The sequence below is a fragment of the Crocodylus siamensis genome, chromosome 3, assembly GCF_052110815.1.
Source record: "Crocodylus siamensis isolate JL-2025a chromosome 3, ASM5211081v1, whole genome shotgun sequence".
Taxonomy (NCBI): domain Eukaryota; kingdom Metazoa; phylum Chordata; order Crocodylia; family Crocodylidae; genus Crocodylus; species Crocodylus siamensis.
The window spans coordinates 198073919-198092675 of record NC_143397.1 but is presented as its reverse complement, the minus strand read 5'-3'; the positions used below and the strand labels follow the sequence as shown (position 1 = coordinate 198092675).

General features: G+C 42.0%; 1 protein-coding gene across 1 annotated transcript in view; it reads left to right on the top strand.

Moving 5' to 3' along the window:
* The window catches only part of ARFGEF1 (ARF guanine nucleotide exchange factor 1), a 139933-nt gene that overhangs the window by 30527 nt on the left and 90649 nt on the right, over nt 1–18757 (top strand). Inside the window, exons 2-3 of the mRNA XM_090040103.1 lie at nt 12733–12763; nt 17790–17946. Coding sequence (XP_089896229.1) covers nt 12733–12763; nt 17790–17946 — 188 coding nt within the window. The remainder of the gene's footprint in view (nt 1–12732; nt 12764–17789; nt 17947–18757) is intronic.

The following is an 18757-nucleotide window of genomic DNA, read 5'->3' as shown; positions in this document are numbered from 1 at the left end:
ACCTCTGTGCTGCTAAAATCCCAAGCCCCACACAACACAGCAGAACTGGACTGGGACCCTCCCCCTGCAGGGCCAGATTGGGCTGGCCCACACCCCTTATCCCCATGCAGCTGGTTCAGGGCTGGCTCTGCCCCCTTCCCTGTGGGCCAGGCCACATTCCCTTCCGCAGTGTGGCTGGTCTGGGGTCATGACCCCTTTCCTCCCACCTGGCCAGGGTGGGGCTGGGCCATTCCCCCTCCCCTTGCAGGGCTGATTTGGGGCTTCTCTTCCTGCAGGCCTGGGTTGGCTGCCCCTCCCCACCCTTCCATATGGCTGGATTGAGTCTACTGGCTGGATCTAGCCTATGGAGGGATCAGGCACTGCCCATTTGGCCTGCTGGATGAAAGGGTCGAGTACTACTGATTTTAGAGGGGGGGTTTCTGGGGGGCCTGGTATGGCCAGAGTTCACTTACATCAGTATTTTGTAACCTTTTTGGACTCAAGACAGCCCTCCGTAACTTTGGAACTCAATTCACCAATTTCAAAAACTGTACCATGTAATCATGCTTCACCTCTTTTTAGAGGGGCTGAGCAGTAGGGTGGGGGATTGTTCAGGCTGAAACAAACCTGAACCTGTGTTATCTACTCTGGTTTATCTGCTTATCTTCTCACTCCTCGGGCACCTTTCAGAGGATCTGGTGGCAATCCAGGTTGCGCCCAATACCCTGGCTTTGAATCACTGCCATATACTTACTTTCTCTTTGAAAAGCAGTGTGAAACCTAGGGCAAACCTAAATAGCTGCACTCTAGTTCAGCATCCTGTTTATAAGAAAGATACTACTATCTGTCAGTACTCCCTTTCACCCATGGCAGCTTTTATAGAACTTGCCATACTGAAAGGCTTAAAAGTGCTCTGGACTTCATGCCAATGCCATGGCCTTCCATACCTTTTCTGAGAGAAGGTGCCCAAAAGAATAAATGCATATATATGTTCATGCTGCTACTGTTTCTGAAACTCTGAACGTTGCTTGGCTTGTACTGATTATCCTTGTTTTTCCTGCACTGGTAATGCATACTAATACATTACTCTTTCCAGGTTTGATTCCCCCCCCCCCCAAAATGATTGGGCTCTGTCTTTGATTATATGTGGTTTGGGCAGAGGGACAAAAGGCACTTTTGCTCTCCCTTTGAAGTGTGATGCACAGTTTTGGCCTTCAGTGTGAAATACTGAGATTTGGTGGTAGAGAACGAGAAGGGGGTTTATTCTCATAAAAAAGCATACATCTCAATTGGCTTCTTATCTGCCTGTGGGGATTCTGGTTCCTCCCTTGCTGCTTCTTGAGTCTGTCTCATATTTTCAGAGCCCCTTAGAAGCAGTCAGCTGGAGTGTTCTTTTCTCTGTCTTTTCTGGGTCTCTGCTGAAGCTACTTCACTCCTACCCCTTTACACAGAAGTGTATTTAAATGGATCTGTGCTCAATAACACTGCTCACCAGGTAAAGGCCATTATCTACTGGGGATGATTTTTGGCAGCTTTTGGGATGTGGCATTTTGCTTAGCTTTCACCTAACATTTTACAAGAAACTTTGTGTTGGTTGTTGGCTGGTCAGCCAGCAGCACGCTGAAAGGAGGATATTTTTGAATGCAAGTACTGCGAAAGGGAAGTTTTCACTGAGTAAATAAATGTAGGATTTTGTTGCAGTATAAGTGACTTTGATACAGAAAGGGGGATACAGAAGATAGAACTGAGAGTCACTGAATTGTCAACACATCTATTAGATGGTCTCCTAACTGCTGTAGGTGTGTATGCTAGTAAGGCCTTGAAGCAGTGTCCAGCCATGATGAGAAGTTTTTGATGTGGATGTCAGAGTTGAAGACCTACCCTTACTACATAAGCATTAGTTCTTTGGTTTATATAAAACTACTGGCCCCATGCCATAGGTTCCCTGGAAGTATGGTGTCAGGTTCTGGCCCAGGGACAGCAAATCTCTTAGATTGCAGTTTAAGATCAGGGGAGTTTTAGCCAAAAGTAACTCATCACTTTTCCTGCTCAGTTGTTTATGCTGTTTTGAATGTTGATTATTTTAGCTCTTTTTAAATGTGTGTTAGCATGTATTGATCTGGTCTCCTGCTTAATCAGAGGGAGAGAAGTCTGGATATGGACTCTGCTCAGCAGGGACTTATGAGATGAAATGAGCTGTTTTGGATAGTATGAAACACGCTTTTAAAAACGTGCATGCAGAAGAGATGAACAAACTATTGTAGCATGGTCTTTTCAACATGTTCATTTTCTGAGGCAGAAAATCATTTATTATTTGCTAAGCTTTATCCAAATAGGGAGCCAAAATTTATTAATACCGTTTTAGTAAATATTGTAATATAAATATTTTAATATTAGAACAGAATTGATTTAAAATGTGTTGCTGAACATTGTATTCAGTCACTTCTTGAAATTCACTTAATTCAGCACCAGGTGTCAAAGTAGCTGCTTCAAGTATTGGAAATTTCTGTAGAAGCTTCAAAGCTTTTTTCCTTCTCCCACAGTTGCCACACCAACTAGAGCGTTATTGGTAACATCAGATAACGGAGATGCTTGGTAACATCAGATAATGGAGATGCTTGCCAGAAGAAAGAGGGAGAGCAGCCAACTAAATCAAGCTAATGCTTTAACATTTACCATTGAAATGTATACTTTTGGTATTAATATCTTATAAAATTCCTCTACGTTGCATGTTGCCTGGAATCCATACATTTGCTTTCTTTTCAAGCTGTCTTCTTGTATGGTGTTTCTCTCTTGTTCTCAGCTGTAACTCATTTTTTTTTTTCACATTTCATTTTTTGGATATTGTTTGTTCAGTTCTACCTCTTGTATTTTTAAGAGGGCTGAACTTTTTTTCTAACCTGTTTCTTCTTTCTCTTACCTTTTATTACCAAAGGATTATGTTACCAGGATCACCATATAACTGAAAAAATATTCATAGTGTTAAGCAATTTGAGCACCTACTGGCATATTTTGATTTTATAAAAACCATTTGAAAAACCATTTCTCCATCTTATGTGGCTTTCTTCATGGTTAAGAGGTTGAGGGAACCTCATCTGAATTTGAGAGAGAATTCCATAGAAAAAGATAGCTGTACCATATAAAGTACAACTCACTGCAGTAGTGTAGATTCTTTAAATTTTTAATTCTCATGGATGAAAAGCTCTGATCCTGTCACTGACTATGTACAGACAGCCCTTGTGCAGAATTAAAGCTGTTGATTACATGGCTTTTAACCTAACCGTTCTTTCTTTTAAAATACCATGTTATATTAAGCAAAACACTTCTGTAAGCTGCTGTTTCTTGCATTACAGTTTTAATGGAAAAGAATGAAAATACTGTAGAGGGAAAATTACTAAGGCAAATATCCTGTTGTAATTTTTCCAGTATCAGATGCCTACTATGATAGGCATAGCCACCAAATACTAGTCAAATATTTTAGTAGTATAAATGATTTTTTTTGTTCAGCAGGCACTTCCATAGTAAACTAGATACGTTGTATGTAGTATGTATAGCTAATGTATGTGTAGTAGATAATATGTATTGGCTTTCTTTTCTTTTTTTCTATACTGCTTAGCATATGTGACAATTATATTTATGATACTGCTGTAGAATTGGTAATCTGGCATTTCAAAATAGCAAATATGCTGCACGTGTTGCTAAATTACAAAGCAAATTACTTTAGACTTCCACTGAAATCTGGTTTAAAATGCTGATGCTATTTTCAGTACTGGACAAGACCAAATCAAGGCATGCTTCTTAGGGATGTGCAAGGTTAAATATTTAAAAGATAAGTACAGTAAAAGCTTCATGGGGCATCTGACATCCATGTGGAATGCGGGGTGCTGGTTAATCAAATATGCCGGTTATCTGAGAGTTATACTTGGCCACAGTTGCAGGATGGGTGAGATAGTCAATGGTTAAGTCATGATACAGCACAAGCACAACGCTATCACAGTGGCGGCTGGTGGATGTTTACAATTGAGACTGCTGCTAGCGACAGCGCTCAGCAGCATCCTGAAGCTTCCATAAACAACAGATCTATGAGAAGCGCCCAACAAGATGTATTGCTGTCTATGACAGATGCCAGTTAATAGAGCATTCTGGATGCTAAAATGACAGCTTTTACTGTATATTGTTAACCAGTAATGCATTATTGGTTACCGTTTAACATGGGGTGCAGTCTGGTACAAAAGGGGAGTGGCAGATGCCTCAGGAACAGGAAGCCAGCAGGGCAGGCAGGCCAGAGGGGACTAGTACCTATAATATATGAGGTTAAAAGAGGAACACAGCAGGCATTTAAATGAGTCTCAATTAAATAATTAGCGGCTCATTCACAGGTGCTCCTTCCCTCCCAGAGGACATCAGGCTGGAAAAGCCCTCTGCCTGCTGCTGCTGCCAGCAGCTGCTTCACATAGGCTGTGCTGCCTGGCTGGGCTTGCTACGGCCTCCCCTCCGACCCCCCTCTCTCGCCTCCCACCCCACAAAGGCCCCCCTGGAGTGGCTCCAAGAAGAAGTCATGTTTTGAGTTGCACCTGGTCAGCTGCAACTGCACTGGGAACAACCCTGCCAGAAGCTTCATGTTGGCCAGGGCCTGGGCTGAGCCAGAGGGCATGCAGGTGGGGCTCAGCCCCATGCGGAGTGCTGTGGGGCAGCTGGTGAGCTCCGCTGCCCCAACTGATTTAGATAATGAATAAGATAATTAGGGTCATGGGATATGAAGTTCCTTGATAGTGAAGAAAAGTAGCTTAGCTTTTTATGCAGTTGAGGGAGCCAGAGGAGAGATGCAACAATCTAGAAAAACAGCCTTTGTGGTAGCCTTCTAAATGCATATGAGTACTTGTTAATGCCAGAATAGAGAATGTTGAAGTAATTGAGAAGCAGTGTACTGGGACACAAAAAAAATTTCTTGGGTGCTTGGATGACTTGGAAAAACTATAGTTAGAATTTATGTAGAAAGAAGAAATAAGTACAGCGAGAGATCAGTTTTGGGATGATGCCCCTATTGTGCATCTTGAAGAATGGCTGGGGCATTGTTCTTTTGTTTGAGAGAGAGGCCTTGGTTTGATCCTTTGTCAAATGTTTTGAGTTGAAATTGGAACAGGCACAGAGAAGGGCCACGACATTGATAAGACTGGCTCTCCATTTCCCTTGGGACAGTCATATAAAAGAATGTCTTTTTTACCTCACTGGAATGAAGGTTGAGAGTGGATGCAATTGCTGCCTGAAAATAAATGTGCAGGGTGGTAGAAAATGGGGGGTGAAGAGCTTTTTAGGCTTAAAGCACAATGTTTGTGCAAGAGCACATGTGAATAAATTCTCTCCATGGATAACTTTTGGCTGAAGACTAATATTTTGAACTAGCAGAGCAATCAAGTTCTGGAACAGCCTTTTGATGGGAGTAGGAGAAGTGAAAAAAATAGATCATACACGCCCCTTCATAACTGCTGGAACATAGTCTTAAATCTATTTGCCTGTGACAACAAGAGTTTGACCCAGGATGTCCATTTGAGCTGCTGTACTTCCAAATATATGCGAGTCATCAGATGACAGTTGAAATTGTGTTTGCTAATGAGGTTACTCATTACAAGATGTAGAACAATGATTCCCAGCCAGGTTGTGGTGATACCCTGGGGTGCCCTGGGTGCAGGGTGACTGGAGGTGCGATAAACAGAAGTGCCAGCTACTACCTTGCTAGTCCTGGCCTGATTGATTCTCCCACTTCCACTGTCCAGCCCCTCTGCAAGCAAGTATGCACTATGGCATATATTTATTCTTTCTTTTACTTTTGTTTAGCGATTCCAACACTATACTTCTGCTTTGGTGTTTCTCTGCAATTTGCAAACTTTCTACTGGATATAGTTGATCATTAAACCCGCCCAAATTAAATTAGTTCTGCTTTATGTGCCCAAACGTGACCCAACCAATTTTAAGTCTCTTGCCCATCTGTTTAATGATAGTGGCTTCATAATTCATGCTTGGTTCGTGTTGCCAGTTGGAGTTCATTTGCAACCTTGGCTTTCCTAGTTCACTTCCTGCAGGTGCGCACCAGTGCAGAATATTCCTCCTTAGTGGTGTTTTGTGTCTTCTACCCTTTATTAGCCTCTCTTTTTTGACATAGGAGGTCCATGAGTTCCCTGTCAAGCCAAGGGCGTTCTTGAGCCCTTTTATTACCTTTCCTATGGGTTGGGATGGGCTCCCCTTGTGCTTCTAGGATTGCTTCCTTAAGGAGCAACCACTCATCATGAACTCCCCTCCCTGTGAGATCACAGCCTCAAGAACAAGCCTCCTGAGCTTATGAGAGTCAGCTTTCTTAAAGTCAAGGACTATTGCATTGCTGGCTGACTTGCCAACTTTGTGCAATAGTTAGTGAAAGTGATCAACTTGTCACTCACCCAGCTTCCCTTCGATTCTTAAGTCGCTTATTAGATCATCCCCTTTTCGCCAGAAACAAGTCCAGTAGTGCCTTACCTCTTGTTGGCGCGTAAAGTTGAAACGGAGCTCATCCAGGTATGTAAGGAAGCTTTGAGACCGACTGGATTTGGTGAAGTGCTCATCCCATATCTGGGTAGTTAAAGTCTCCCATGACAACCGTGCACCAAGAGCTTGCCGGCTTGGCCAGTTCCCTGGCAAATTCTTGGTCATATCACAGTATTGTGTAACCTAAATCCCAGTAATGCTGGGTTTTTAAATTCTGAGGTCGACATGTGGCTTTCTAATGTCATGTGACCTGCTTGTGACTCAGAACCTCTCATTTTGGTGCCTGATAAAGGTTGGAATGCCACCAGTGTGTAGAAAGACCCAAAGCTAAATGCTCTTAAATGTTCTTATTGCTTTTTTTACTCCAGTCTTTGTATATTGGAAATCCATTCATGCTACTGTTTTGTCTTTCCTTTCAAGCCTCTAGTTTTTCCTTATGTTCTGTTGTGTATTCCTGCTGCCTACTTTTGTGTCCTTTTACCTATTCACCAGTTTTTCCTTGTTCTTGTTTTGTGTCTCTTAATAGATGCAGAAATATGGAGGCTCAGGACTGGTGACTAGCATGTGAAGGGTCTCCAGAGGGCAAATACCAGCACAATTATTTTCTATCTGCAGCCTTACCACATATACAACTTGGGCAGAGTTAGGTTCACCTCTTCATCATCTCTTGGGTAGTCCTCAGTGTGAGAAGTGAGAAGGTGTTTGTTCTATTTGGCTGATACTTCATTATGGTGTCTGCTAACCAAACCATGTAGTAGAATAACTGACTGGGAAGCGTGATGGATAGTTATCTATTTCTAATAAAGTATGGAGAACTAGTTAGCCAGCCTGGTTAATCTGAAGTTGGGGTAAGGTGGCATCCCAGACTAATTTGTTCAGAAATGCGTAAGAGAGCCTACTTCGTCAGATGCTGGCACCTAATGAAACATGGTTGTTGCACACTCTCCCTATGTGTATATGAACACTAGTTTTCAGTATTTTTTTCATTATATATCCCCTCTTCCTGCTAAATATTTCAGCTGAAACCCTACACCTGATGCGTCTCTGCATGTTCATTTCTTGGGAAGTGCTGACACTGAAGTCAGCATACCCCTAGTTGTATGTACACCTGAGTTTGAAGTGAAGTCTAGTGTAGGGGTGGGCAAAATACGGCCTGTGGGCTAGATGCAGCCTGCCAGCTGATTGGATCTGGCCTGCAGGCAGCACCCGCCAACTAATTGTACCCAGCCTTGCCAGTGGCTGCCACTGCTGTGCGCTGTATGGGGCTGAGTCCTGCCCAGGGCAGAGTGTGCTGTGCTCCCAGCCTTCCCTGCCAGCAGGCACAGCTTCTGAGCAGGGCTAGTGCTGCTGCTGCTGCCGGGGAACTGGTGGGCTTTCCCAGTCTCCAGCCACTCCTCGTCCTAGCCCTGCTGCAGTGCTCAGCAGCAAGTAAGGAGAGGAAGCTGTGGCCTTGAGGGGAGTAGAGTGGGCTCTGCCTGCAGCTCACTCTGGTTTTGCTTGTACCGGGCAGGGCAAAGTGTGGATGAGAGGCGGGGAAGCAAGCTGGCTGCTCACAAAGACCTGCAGGGCAGGCAGGAATGGGGAACAGCAGCAGGAGCCATTGTGCACTTGATGCATCCCCACCAGGTAGGCACATGAAAAAGAAGCAGCAGCAACATCAGCAGGAGCCAGTACTGTCTCTGCTGCAGCCCTGCTGGGCAGGAGTGGGACACGGATTGAGAGACCAAGCAGTGTGAGGCTTGGCTCCCTGCCCTCCCTTCTTGTAGGAGTTTCTCTTGCTGCCTGCTGGTGGCAGTTGCTTTCCTGCCCTTTGCAGCACCCTGCGAGCCAGGCAGGCAGTGCTTATTCCCTTCCCACCCCCCTCCAGTGGAGGGATTGGGCCAAGCCACATCGCAAAGAGCAGGCAGGGGGGAAAAGCCCCCACATGCGTACCCCCAACGTACCTGCACCCCCATGCCCCTTCATACACTCCACCCCCCACCATACATGTCCCATGCACACTCTGACCCCCCCACTATACACACATCCCCTCATCGTACCCACACACACACCCAAGTCCTCCCCCACACATGAATCCATGTCCCCCACATCCCCCCCCACACACACACACCCCACCACTCCTCCCAAGGAGTACATCCTGGGCAAGAGGAGAGACTTCCAGTGACAAAGGCCAGGGGTTATGGGGTGGGACTTCTGGTCACAAGATGGCAACCATCTTTTTCTATTTTTTAAGTCTAGATACTAGGTTTATGGAAATACTTTAGAACTGTGCTAAGATTGTAAGGAAGAGCTTTTGACCAACTGATTTCTTTCTTCTAAGTGACTTTTTTTTCTTTTTAAGAGACTTCTAATTTACTTTTAAAAATTGGAGGAAATTTACAAATAGTTAAAGACTAGCTTTTTTGTTCTATAGAAGGTAAAGAGGGGAGGTAATAACATGAGAGAAATCACTGCTCATTTCATACCTTAACTTCCCCAATAACAAAATTGTTTTTCCCTATCTTCTGTATATCTATCTTTTTGGAGATAAAGTTACTGTGAAAATACCAGCTATCTTGAGGCTTAGTTAACACTGTTTATGACCAATCCTATTCCTAAAGTAGGTGTGCTGAAGTTCTGTTCCTGAAAACCATGCTCATTTGCTTTATGTAATCAGGTTCTGGAGGCTAAATAGATTTTTATATTAATGGATTCAAACTGGATAAACTGCACAAGGCATAGATTTATTTTCTGAAGAAAGCTGTAGATTTGGACTGCTTGTATCAAGCCATTCTGTCCAACACAGACATACCATCTTCCTAATAGTCAAAGGTAGCGTAAAGGTAAGGGTTTAATTTTTTTTTTTTTTTTTTTTTTTTTTTTTTACTGTACTTCTAAAATTAGTAACCTCAGGATATGGCTAATAAAACATTACTTCTCAGTCTAGCTGCTTACATAATTTAAACATTGAAAAGATAAATGTATTTTAAAATGAACCTCTGTGAAATCTTAACTGTGAAGACTTGAGACTCGCAAAGTAATATTTATGTTGTCCTTCCTGCCTGTCATCTCCTTACCTTATGCCCACCTTCTTTTCCTTTCCATGGTATTCTTTTCTTTCATCCGTGTTACTGAGCAACATCATAATCTTTCTTCTCCGCTTATGTCACTCAGGCGCTGCTATGGATTGTAGGGTCAGTGTATATTTGTTATCCTGTGCTATTGCATTTCATTTTGTATGTGACAAAACACTCTGGCCAGGTCTGCTGCTACACATGAAGTCCTGTGGGTGGAAGTGAAAATATGCAACAAGTTCTGTTTTTTGGTAAAGCTACCAGTAACAGAATGGCAAGAACTAGAGCTTGCCATGGAGAAGGAGGATCCAAGAAATGGATCCTTGAGTATGGGGTAAAGTAACAGAGTACAAATTTCAAGGGAAGTTTAAAAAGCTGTCACTTTCCTAGCAGTAAGAAGGCTCACATGATCAGATGCTTAGTAGCTAGAGACTAATACAGAAATGGAGCACGGCGGTGCCTTCCTTTTCCCAATATTAAGAAAACCTGACACTCTTCCCTAAACATGCAGCTGTGTTCTTAGTGTATAAACTAATGAAAATCAGTGTTTATGTTAGTATAATTTTATCCTTATTACAAAATGGAATAGGGAGAGATCTTTGGGGAAATGGAGCCTTGACAAGTTCAGAAAGCATTGCATGACTTCAGATGTCCTCTGAAGCAATTTTTTAACGTTTCTTAATCGAGAGAACATTGAGGATAAAGTGTTTTATATGTTTGCTATAAATGAACTTAGTGACAAGTGTTCATCTCTTTAGTAAGAATCTACAGCTAGGGTTTTCTAACCGGACATGCATTTTTTTTAACTTTATTTACTCTGCTTTTAGAGGTTACAAAAGTGGGGAAACTTTAGGAAATCCATAGGCCTAAAGGAATATTTTTCAGATATCTCTGAACATATTTAGAATGTGTATAAATCAGTACAATAATTTGTGGGAGTTTTTTGCTCTTAGCATTACAGCAAACATTAGGATATATTGTCTTGAAAGATGATCAGCTTTTAGATTGCCTTTTGTCAATCATTAACCTCTACTCTGATCTTGATGTTCATTTTGACAGATGTCAGTATCTTCTTATTACAGGGAAGGTCATATGCTCCAGCTCTCTAATATTGCTAATTATTTTTATCTATTAATTAAATTTTTTATGTTTATGTTAACTTTCCAGTTGAACAGTTTGTTTTTAAAAAATTAATAGTTTCAGTTAGTATCAGTGAAATAGATTTTTTTTTTTTTTTTTTTTGTAAATACCTCATTCCCTTTACAGAAAGGTCATGTAATGTTTGCTTGGAGAGCTGTTCAGATGTGCAGAGTTGGCAAATTGTACTTTTTAAAATTCTTCTGAATGCTATATTTATAGTATTTATTTGCACACAACACCCATCTTTCCCAAAAATTAGCTGCTGAATATCAGAGTGAGTGTCTTTTTAAATGAGGAAATGTGGGGAGCAGAGGGGCTGATCCTGTCAGAGTTGAACTGCTTCAGCCTCACTTGTTGAGCCATGTAGACAGACCCTCAGCAGACTTAGGTGTTGCTGGCTGCCCACCCAGCTCAGAAAGGAAGGCCGGGTAGTTAAGCTCAAGCAGGGACAATAGCTGAGTGCCCTGTCCTGCTGCATCTGAACTGCCAAGCCCTACTTCCTAAAGCTGGGTAGGCATCACATCTTGTAGCTAGGGCATGATCAGAGCACCCACAGGTTTCTTTCCCCCCCCCCCCCCCCCCCCCCCCCCCCCCCCCCCCCCAGCTGCTTCTGTTTTCCTTGCAAAAATATTGTACTCACGGGTATTTTCAAAGAAAGATATTTTCATTATTCTGCTATCCAAAAAAAAGTGGTGTGCGTCTTATCAGGGGATGGGAAGGCATGTGATTATGTGAGAAAATAGTTGCATCCATGAAACCAAGATGCTATCACTTTGTTAATGAATGATTTCTTAAAAATGATAGAAAGAAAACATTATATTACAGCTACTTCTTTGGTTTCTAATCAAAGGGAAATGACATGAATTGAAACTGAAGGTTTGTTGTTTGATTATCATGTATGTCTTTGATTAGTATTTAGAATATTTTGGGGTTTTTTAAATGAAAGCTGGGGTCAGAGTTTTCTGCAAGTTGTTTTGCTCTGCCCGTCTTGAACGTATAAGATCTCCACGCATATGAATGTGGGTTTCTTCCCCCTTCCTGCCAATTGCTTTTTTCCCCCTTTTTTCTTTTCTTTCCAAACCTGCAATTGGAACATAAGCTATGAAAATCAATTCTTTAATCCCTGGTAATGCATAGGAAACTTCTAGTGTTTATGCTGTGATTTCATGGGCCTTCAGAATTGAAACAACTGTTCAGCCCTACACAGAAATATTACAATGAGCGAAGATGAAGTAATTTTTAAACGATTTTAAAGATAACTTGTAAGGTGTAATTTAATACAATGAAAAATTAGTCTTGTTGACAAGAGACTATCTTTAACTCTTAACACTGAGTCTGAAATGGGAATGCTGCACCTTTTTGCTTGAAGGCATCACTTCTGTCTGAGAGGCTCTGTTTGTAGTTGCTTTTTTCCCCCTGAATACATGGCATCTAAGCATGTACCACTGCCTTTCAAAGGGTGCAGGTGATTGATAGCCTGCTAATAGGTGGAAATTTTATTATACAGGTTTGCTGTTTACTGATAAAATACTTGTATGTATTTTGAAGGGGATATACTCTATATAGGGAGATGAGTAATGTTTTATGCTTGGTTGTTTTCTCTTCAAAGATTTTTTTTTTTTTTTTAATTATATATAGAGGTTTGTATAGGATTTTGTTACTTTCTCTTCCACCTTTTTATATTTTACTATGTGGTATTTTGGGCTAGGGCTGAATCATTCTTTCATGCTGAAATGATGTCCAGCACAAAGTCATTGATCTTGACTGGGGCACTGGGACACTAATTTAAATGCTAATTAACTTTGAAACTATAGATATGTATCATAACTTAATGATAGTTTGCTGATTGCATCTTAAGTATAGACTTGCAAAGCCTGTTGTTTATGATTGTGCTTGCCATTTTAAACTGACGTTGGAATAAAATAGTATTGGTCTGAATAGCCTTCCATCTATTAAATATAGAATTATGTGAACTTTTCATATTACTGTTTTCATAGCTATGTCTTTATGATAATTCTAATGCACAGTTTCATTTTTACAGAGGAAATAAAAGATGAAACAGAAAAGCAAAGGTACGTGACTTACTCTTTAATTAAAGAACAATACTGCTTTGACAAAATGAACAGTGTTTGAGCTAAATAACATTCACTGTAAATTTGAACATTTCCATGGTCTCTTCTTGCAGGGTGTTCCTAGCATCTGTATCCCTTGCTTGGCATGGGAATTACAAGCACACTGGGAGCAGTGGACAGAATAGATTAGTACTGAGGGTCAGATGGATAGACTAGGACTTGTTGGGAAATAATTGCGTGTGGGAGAGTGGGTAGGGGGAAGGCTGAGATTTGGCAAAGGAACTAGGAGACAGGTGTTTGGATGGAGAGCACAGCTGGCAGAATTAGTGTTCTCCAAGCACAGGGACTGGTGTTGGGATGAAGAAACAGAATTAGGACAGACTGGAGGGATCATGCATCCAGTCTTGCAGGTATATTGGTGGAAGGATCTAGTGAAATTCCTCTTCAGAAGTTAAAATGTAAACTAAGATTCCTGAGATCAGATATTTCTCTGCTGTCCACAAGCATCTGTGAAATGCACAGGTAAACTGAACGTGCATTATAATAGGATTATATGGTTTATGGGGCTTCCTGCTTGATTCATTGTACAGGATTGGCCATGCTCTGGGAATAAATCAGGGTTGTATTGTGATGAGTATTTGCTTGATTGCTACATAAACTGGAAGGTGTATAATGAAGTAAGCTGGAAAAGATCATATTCTCATGATTTAAACGAATGAATGCTGTCTTGGAGGGTTTGGGTTCTATCCCTGCCACTGCCATAGGGTTCCTGTATGGTGCTAGTCAAATTTTTAACCTTAATTCTTGTAGGCAGCCAGTAATTGTGCCCTTCATTTTTTCTGGCTACCTGACTTCTCAGTTCTCTTTTTTTAGTAGTCCTTAATACCCTGAAATAAGCGTTTTGAAAGCTAACAAGGCTTTTATAATGCCAAATACTCTGCAAAAAATTGCACCCATGTTTTTTCTATTTGAGTATCTAAAATAGATGGTTCTGACCTAAAGTGTTGTGCTTCAGTTCCTCTTGGTAAGATGGAAGTAATCTCACAGCAGTGTTATGGAAAGAATTAATTGATTTTCATGGAGAACTCAGATTCCATAATGAGGAACACCACAGAAAAATGTGGGAGGGAAAAGTAGTAACTTATCTTCATATAAAGCTATGACTGGTTTGTAGCAAATAGATTATATTATAGTAACTAGGAGTGCACATTGAGCAATAAGGAGGAAAAAAATACTGAATAGTTGCATATTTAGTGAGTATCATTTATCTTGTCCCCTGAATTGAGGCAGGCATTGCTTAGAAAAATAGCCATGATGCATAAGGGAGCCACATCAGAAAAGCACAAGCAATCTTGATTCTGGCATGTCTGAACTTCACAGTGCTTCACCTTTCAGCCTTAACTTTTTTTTAACATAGGGGTTTTGTTTTGGGTTTTTTGTATAATGTAAATAACACTTACTGTGATCAAGCATTTTTCTAAATAGATACAGTAAAACTTAGGTTCTTCATAACCCTTCTGTAAGACAAGGGTTTGTGAAATAGCTGGAGGTGCATATAGCTGCACGAAACAGCTCTGTGGGACCACAGCAGTGATTTAGCTGTTTGCCACGGCTTCTATTTCAAAGAATATGCAAGATTGCTGAAGAGCTCCAGCTGATCAGAAAAACAGTGCTTTTCAAATAAAAGTCAAAGCAGTCGGTTTCACTTCACCAATCCTTTACAGATTGCAAACTGCTCAAAGTTCTGCTTATTATTTTTTTTATCCTCAGACATATCTAAAGTATCTTCTTCAACAGCCATTACTGCTTTGGAGGACCAGTTATTTGGGGGTGAGGTGGGGAGACGGAGAGGGGGATACATGACAGTAACCTGTTCCTACCCAAGGGGTCCTTTCTAGAGGGAGAAAACCCTCTAGGTACCATATTTACTCAATTCCAAGATGGTTTCCTCTTCCCTATTTTTAGCATGGGGTTGGGGGAGCCTCTCATCTTGGAGTCTGAGTACAAGAGTTGGGGCGGGGAGCAGCTGTGACCCTGACCTCTAGATAAGAAGAACCTTGAACTGCTACTGCTGGTGCCCCTCTCCACTGTTTCTGCACCCCCTGCCCCTTTTCCCACCTCAGCTTGAGCCCTTGTTCACCCCCCACCCCCCGCTCCACCTACACTGCTTACCTATAGGGGATGGGGTGGTGATCCATGCCCCAGGCTGCACTAGGGACTGAGCCTGCTGGACCAAGGGTGAGCTGGGGTGGGCAGCAGGCAAGGAGATGGGAAGGGGGACAGGGGCCTGAGGCTGAAAGTGGGGGACAGAAGTGATGTGGGGGGAGTGTGGGTTGGGGGATGAGGCTGAAGAGGGTGTCTGGCACAAGAGGAGGATAAGTACTGGTGGCAGGGGGCAGACTTCCTACCTTCTACCATCTGCCCCCCCCCCCCCCCCCCCCCCCCCCCCCCCGCCTGTTCTCCACTCCTCTGTCCCACTGCCTGCTTCCTTATTTCTTCCCTGGCTGCATCCCCTTCCACCACTTGCTCCCCGCTGCTCCTCCACTGCCTGACCACCTATCCCTGCTTTCCCTGATTCAGTAGTGGTGGGGACAGATGTTGGACAATTTTGCAATAACTAGATTCCATACATAGAAAATTATTACAAATGTATAAGTTTTCCATGTATAGAGTCCTAATTACTGAGGAATCATCTTAAATTCAGAGTTGTCTTGTATGCAGGTAAATATGGTATTTCAGAGTGCTAGGCCTGATGAATCTTTTTTTTTTCCTTTCTTCATTTTAAAATTCTATATTTAGCAAGTATGATTATCCTTTTAACTTTTTCACTTTGGGGTATTTCTGTAGCACTAATCCAGAACTGCTGGGTTAGATCTCATCCTAAAACCAATTTAGGGAAACCAGGGGCAAGGAAAGTTTGCCCTTCTCCTATTCTAGGCTGCATTGAAAGGTAAGTTGTTTTTTCGTCCTTTGGAAGAACTTGCTACGGTGGTTCTTAGCTGGATTACCACGGTAAGAGTGGCCAGGTAAAACTGCCCCGCAAGGTCTCCTTGAGTTAAGGCTCTCTAATCAGCCTAAACAAGTCAATAAATTTTCATGGTTCCTGATCTGGCATCCCCTGTATTCCTGGAAACGGGTACGGGTGGAACCAACCCATCTGCTTCTATTTCTAAAGGGAGTGTAGGAGGTGCTGAACAGGTAGAGTTGTACAGCATGAGGCAACTCCTCTGTGCTTTAGGCTGATTAGAGAGCCCCGATGCAGGAGGAACGTATGCATGTGGCACTGCCCTTCCCAAGCTGGATGTGCAACAGGCATGAGGGGCAGTTTTATTTGGAGGTAACAGAATTTGACTGAGAAGCACTGAGGCAGCACAAACCATGGTTCTGCTGGGTGTGCTGCTACATTTTAAAAAAGGTAGAGGTGGAGATCTCGTGATCCAGAAAAGGTTGAGAACCACTGGTGTAGTGAATGAAGGATGCTATGTTCTTCACAGAAGCTGTGCTGAAAAACAAAAATGTATGTTGTAACTAGTTTCCAAACTCCATTATAAACTGTTTGGTCTGTATCAGTTGTCCTTATGGCCAGCTTCAGCCCTCATTCATGGCAACCTCTGTTCCTTTTTGTTGTTAGCTAACTATGAACCCTGAAGTTTCTTAGCTATCAGCAGGAGCAAAGGCATTCTGGGGGCTGGGTCCCATTCAAATACTAAAGGCATGCATTGAAGCAAGCTCTTCCTTCCCACTAGGGGTAGGGACAGAAATTATTCACAAACCTATATAAGTGATTGGAAACTGGTTTGCGTCTGTAACGCAACAGAACTTCAGCCCACATAAACCACTTTCAAAATGGCCAAAACCAGTTTAAAATAAACCTGTATGGATGTAGTATCAGACTTAACTGATTTAGGTTAAATCCATTTATTGAACTTCTGTCCCATCTCCCCTTCAGTTTCAAGTTAACTCGCAGTCCTCCAGGATCCCAGGATGCTTTGCATCTCTCCTGCAAACCCCCCTCGCAGGGTGGGCTGACTGGCCTTGGCCCATACTGTCTGCTCCAGCCAAGCAGGGAAGCATGCTCTAGTGCCCTCCAGCTTCTGACTTGGGCCACCGAACGCATGTGGCTGCATTTCCAGAACCAAAAGCAATTGTCTGTTCACTTGCTTATTGGTTCAGTCTATACACAGTTTACACTAACCTGTGAAGATTGAGCTTATTCAGCCATGGGCTTTTTGACTATCTGTACTTAGACTAGGAAGTGTGCCTAGAAAGTGTGAAGACATGCTAGAGTTGAGCCTAGCTGAAGATCCTATCTAGAGAGGAGTGGAGCATCTTTTTGATTATTCAGCTTGCTTTTTAAGACAGCTACTACACTTCAAGTAGTAGAGGTTTCAAGACTTTTACAACAAGTAATCCTGAGCATGTCCTTCATTTTCTGAGGTCCTATTTCTGTGGCACATGCCTACCATGCTGTGCAGAGAAGTTCACTGGGATTTTTTTCCATTTTGAGTTATCTACACTTCTTTTTCTTCCACTGTGGCTTGATTGCAGATACCCGAGATCTGAGGTAGACATGCTGTCTGCCATTTGGCAGACAATCTGTACCTTTCAGAGTCCTACCAGAGGTGGAAAAAGATTCTGATATCCACTTCAGAGGGCAGGCCTGCCAAGCAGGTCCAGAGAGGGTTACTAAATGGTGCAGAGTCCTTCTTTCCCCCCCCCCCCCCCCGCCTTCGGTATGTTCTGCCTGCATTCGGCAGAAATACATTTGTCTCCAAGCCAACAAGAGCAACTGGAGATGTACTGTTGCAGTCAGTTAACCTGCCTGATCCAAAAAACACCCCTTTCCAGATCAGACTAATGTCTACATATATGTTGAAGTCATTAATAGAGTTATAACTGCTTTTGGAAAGTTACTTTCTTGTTGTGTTTCTGGTAGCAGTAAAATCACAAGAAAAATAATATTGTGATAAAGAAATCTTCTATCTGGACACTTAAAACAGTCTAATAGTCAAATTATTTTCTTTAGTCCCCCTCATGGAGAAGCAAAGCCTGGTTCAAGCACTCTTCCACCTGTGAAATCAAAGACAAGTTTTATTGAAGCCGACAAGTACTTCTTACCATTTGAATTGGCATGCCAGTCTAAGTGCCCCAGGATTGTTAGTACATCTCTCGATTGTTTACAGGTCTGTATGGAATTAAAATTCTAACTGTACAATAAAACCTTGTTTGGTGTGGAGGGGTGGGGACAGGTAAATATAGATAAGTCAGAATACATTTTTTTTTCCTCTTCCCACTAATGTATATCCAAGTGGTTCCCCAGATCAAATTGAATATGATTTGTCAGAGACGGGAGGAAAGGGTATGCAAGTATATAATTGATAACTAAAACTAGTTAATTCTACACTAACAATGCATTAGCCTCAGTCTTCAACCTTGTATATTAATGTGCATCTATAGAAGCCTAAACCTATTACAGAGTTAGTTTAAGACTACCAGAAAAGTATAGTTCTATACTCTAACCAGACTAAAATATTTTAAGTTTGAGGCTTATAGTCCCAAAATGTGAAGTGTTTTTTGTTGTTTTTTTGGTCTCCCCGATCTTCCCTGCATGCAATGCAGATTAAATTTGGTCCTTTAACGTATTTTCAGAACAATGGCAGAATTTTTTTTCTGTAATCAGGCCACCCAGGAGAAAGGACTATGAACTCTGAACCCAGTGCATGTACTTAGATCCATAGGCACATGCCTATCTTGCCAGTTGACTGACTTGGCTGCTTGTCTACACAAAAAGTTTACTTTTAAATATAGAGAAGGTTTTCTTTCTTTCTTTCTTTCTTTTTTTTTTTCAGCTACCATATGTAAAATGGTAACTATCTGTATATTTTATGAGTCGCTCTTAGACTCCTGCTTAGTTTAACAAATAAAAACAGTTCACAAAATTAAATTGAACTTCATGGTAAGTAGTGCAGTTTGATAAAAATGTGATACTTCTAA